General features: G+C 26.6%; 1 protein-coding gene across 1 annotated transcript; it reads right to left on the bottom strand.

Moving 5' to 3' along the window:
* Positions 1-50: 50 nt before the first annotated feature.
* EIN_336600 (hypothetical protein) lies at positions 51-2,294 on the bottom strand (the record flags this gene model as incomplete). The annotated part of the gene is made up of 1 exon (XM_004253805.1): positions 51-2,294. The coding sequence occupies one exon, from the start codon at positions 2,292-2,294 to the stop codon at positions 51-53; it is 2,244 nt and encodes a 747-aa protein (XP_004253853.1).
* Positions 2,295-3,313: the final 1,019 nt, after the last annotated feature.

Below are 3,313 nucleotides of genomic sequence, written 5' to 3'. Positions count from 1 at the left end.
AGTCCTTTGCGCTATTTGATTAGTGGATATGATTCTTTAATATGAAATTGTTACTGTGTCTCAACAACAGATGTTACTGTATCTTTTGTAATTCTTAATGAATCAATTGTAAACTGTTTATTTATGAAATGAACTTCAGCAAAAAGAGCACATTTCAAAATGTTGGTTCCGTCAACAACAAATGGTGAGTCAAATTTTAATACTTGAGTAGAATCATATTTTGTAAGTTTACCAAATTCAACATGAACAGATTTATACAAGTGAATAGCATTATTCATTCCATATTCTGTTTTGAGAAAATTGATATTATTCACATTTATAATATTTGGTTCTACTGAAGAAGAGTGATATTTCATCATTAGAGTTCCTTGAAGTTGTACGTTTTGTAAATTAAAAACATCACCAGAAAATTGTACAACGCAATTTGATTGTGTACAAGGGCAATGAGGGTATTTATAATAGGAAGTTATTGATGTTGCAATTGGTGATGCTTTTTCAATGCACGCAATTGTTGAATTTTCATTGTTGGTTGGGCATATTCTAAGTAATCTTTGTGATAGTAAATCAGTCATAATTTTGTAATTTGAATTTGTAATTGTAACACTTGAGTATTCTGTTATTGAAGTTTTGGACGAAACAATATCAATACATGTTGTCACGGAAAAGCCAATTTCAATATTTTTAATAGCCAAAGTACCGTTATTAATAACAAATAGAATGTTTGTATTCATATTGTTTTGTATATCAATTTTTAAAGTTGCTATGTCCATATTCATCATGACATAATATGTTTTAGTTGTAGTAATTTCATAGTTTTCAATAATAATCTCTGTGTTCAAAATTAAATCTCCAAAAGTGTTGTCAACAACTATTTTCTTGATATCAATAACATTGGTAGAACTTAAGTTACAATTCGTTGCCAAACAGTAAAGTTGATTCCAATACGACTCTCCACTGATTTTATAACTCCCTCCAAACGTTGAAGAGAATACCAGATCAAATAGAAAAGGGAGTGTATTGAGTCCACAAAACAAATTGGTATTTCCATTATATGTAGTTGCTGTGGGTACAGTCGAACTTCCACTCAAATAACATTTTTGACTTGTACTACAGTCTGAGTTGGAATGCATAACAGCATGTTCACATTTGGTCACATCTGTAATTAAATCAAAAGAACTGCTCTTTGTTTTGTAATAAAAAATGACATCATTTGTTAAATAATTAGTAGTATAACCAAAAGAAGGTGTGGTTTCAAAATATATTGGTATTCTGTTTTGTGAATGTATCTGTTTTTTTATTTTGACAAGTCCATAAAAATAACACCCTCCTTGTATGACAAAAAGTTTGTTTAAAGTTAATATAATATCGGTTCCAATAATTAATGATTGATATGATTTCATAAAAATTATTGTATTCCACACATTTAAATCACTAATTGTAGTTGTTGTATCTGTATTTGTTGTGTATAAGTCAAGGTCTGATGAATTATAAATACAATCTGGATAATTGAAAAGTGTAGTTTGCATCGCAACGTTTCTATTTAACATTTTACAAGAACAATCGTTTGTGTATGTAACTGGTTGTTGTTGTAATACAAATCTGTTATAATTGTCACGTCTGCATATTGAAAGAACTCCATAGTTTGTTATAAGAAATTTAGAGTCTTGCAAATACACATTTTTGATTGTAACAGCATTACCAGAAAAGAGGTAGACGCATTTTTTATTAACAAAATAATTGTCCAACATTGGAATTGAAGATATAAAGCCAATGATTGGATATACATCAAATACACTTGAAGTGAAGTCAATATTTACATATAAATTGTTAGTCTCATTGAACTTTGTTTTAAACACCAAGTACATTCTTTCATTGATCATCGATTTAATAAAGGTTGGTTTGTTATACACAAAAACTCTAGCATTAATTGTAGAGTCTATTTGTGTAAACTCAGTATTGATCCATTTAAAATTTAAAATAAGTTTGTCTATATTCAGATTGTGGACTGTAAATGGCTGCTTGGAGTTGTCAGTCTGTAATACAACTTTACTGTAACTCCCTCCATTAAATCGTACATCTGGAAGGCGAACTGTTGAATCGTTGTTTGGAGTGAATGTAATACTTGTTGCGCTTACAGAAAATATGTTCAAGATATAATTTCCGTTGGTATAAGAAATTATACTAAATCCATTCTGATTACCGTTATCACACCAATAAATATTTCCTTGATCTTCATAAGTGTTACAGTATGTTGAAAAAGCATTAACAAAAAGAATCAGAAATACAACAATCATTTTCTTTAAATTTGAGTTTTGTTATTTAATTTTTTTTGTTTTTAGATGTAAAGTTGGTTATTAATAGCTGTTGTTTTTAAAATTGGTTTGTTGGCATAAATTGTCTTTAAATCAGGGTCTATCACGGAAAAGGCAAAAATTTAAAACTTGTCCCAAAAATGCGTTTTAAAACGAAAGGTGTCTATTTTTTTTGTTTTTATGCCAAAAATAAAGTTGTTTTAGTAAAATTGATAGTATTGTTTGTTTTTGCGATCACAGTAAATTTGAAAAATCATCATGAAGTGTGAAAATCACTATTTTTTTATATGAAAAATCATCATGAACTCTATTTATATGGTAATGATTTTAAAAATATAACAAAGAAAAAAATTAATTTTACTATACACTATAATGATTTTTAATAATAACCATAATTTTTATTAAAGTAAAAAGAAAAACCCGCACCCATTTTTTTTCTTCTTTGAAAAGCTGTTGAATGAAAAAAGGTTCAGTCTCAGTTTTTTGGTTAATTAAGAATGTTTTTATAATTAAAATACAATATAAAAACTTCATGAAATTAACCTTAAATTTACAAATATAAATTATTAGGAAATTAAAAATTAATATCTATTATCCTGATATTTCTAATGAAATGATTAATAAGCTTTTGAACATATTTTAGGTTTAATTTTAATATAATTGATTAAATGTTTAGATTAAAAAAAATAATTTAAGGTTCACTTCCTAATACATCCTTTAAACAATTAATTACTGATTAGTTTAAAATAATATCTAAACTATAAATTGTTATTTCAGTTTATTAACCATAAAAATACTAATAAGTAATCAATAATTTATATCCACTTTAAACCCATTTCTAATAGTTAATAAATTGTATTTATCAACCACTTAAACATAATAAATAACACAAAAAACAAACAAACATTAGTCGCGTGTAATTTGCATTCTCTAATTGTTAATTAATATGCGCTGTGTTAAAATAAATTAATAAAATTGCCAAACTGTAATGGGGATTTGCA

The sequence above is a fragment of the Entamoeba invadens genome (genome assembly GCF_000330505.1).
Source record: "Entamoeba invadens IP1 unplaced genomic scaffold scaff_1105074724545, whole genome shotgun sequence".
In the NCBI taxonomy this organism is placed as follows: domain Eukaryota; phylum Evosea; order Mastigamoebida; family Endamoebidae; genus Entamoeba; species Entamoeba invadens.
The sequence above is the reverse complement of the archived record's forward strand: the minus strand, read 5'-3'. Positions and strand labels throughout refer to the sequence as shown.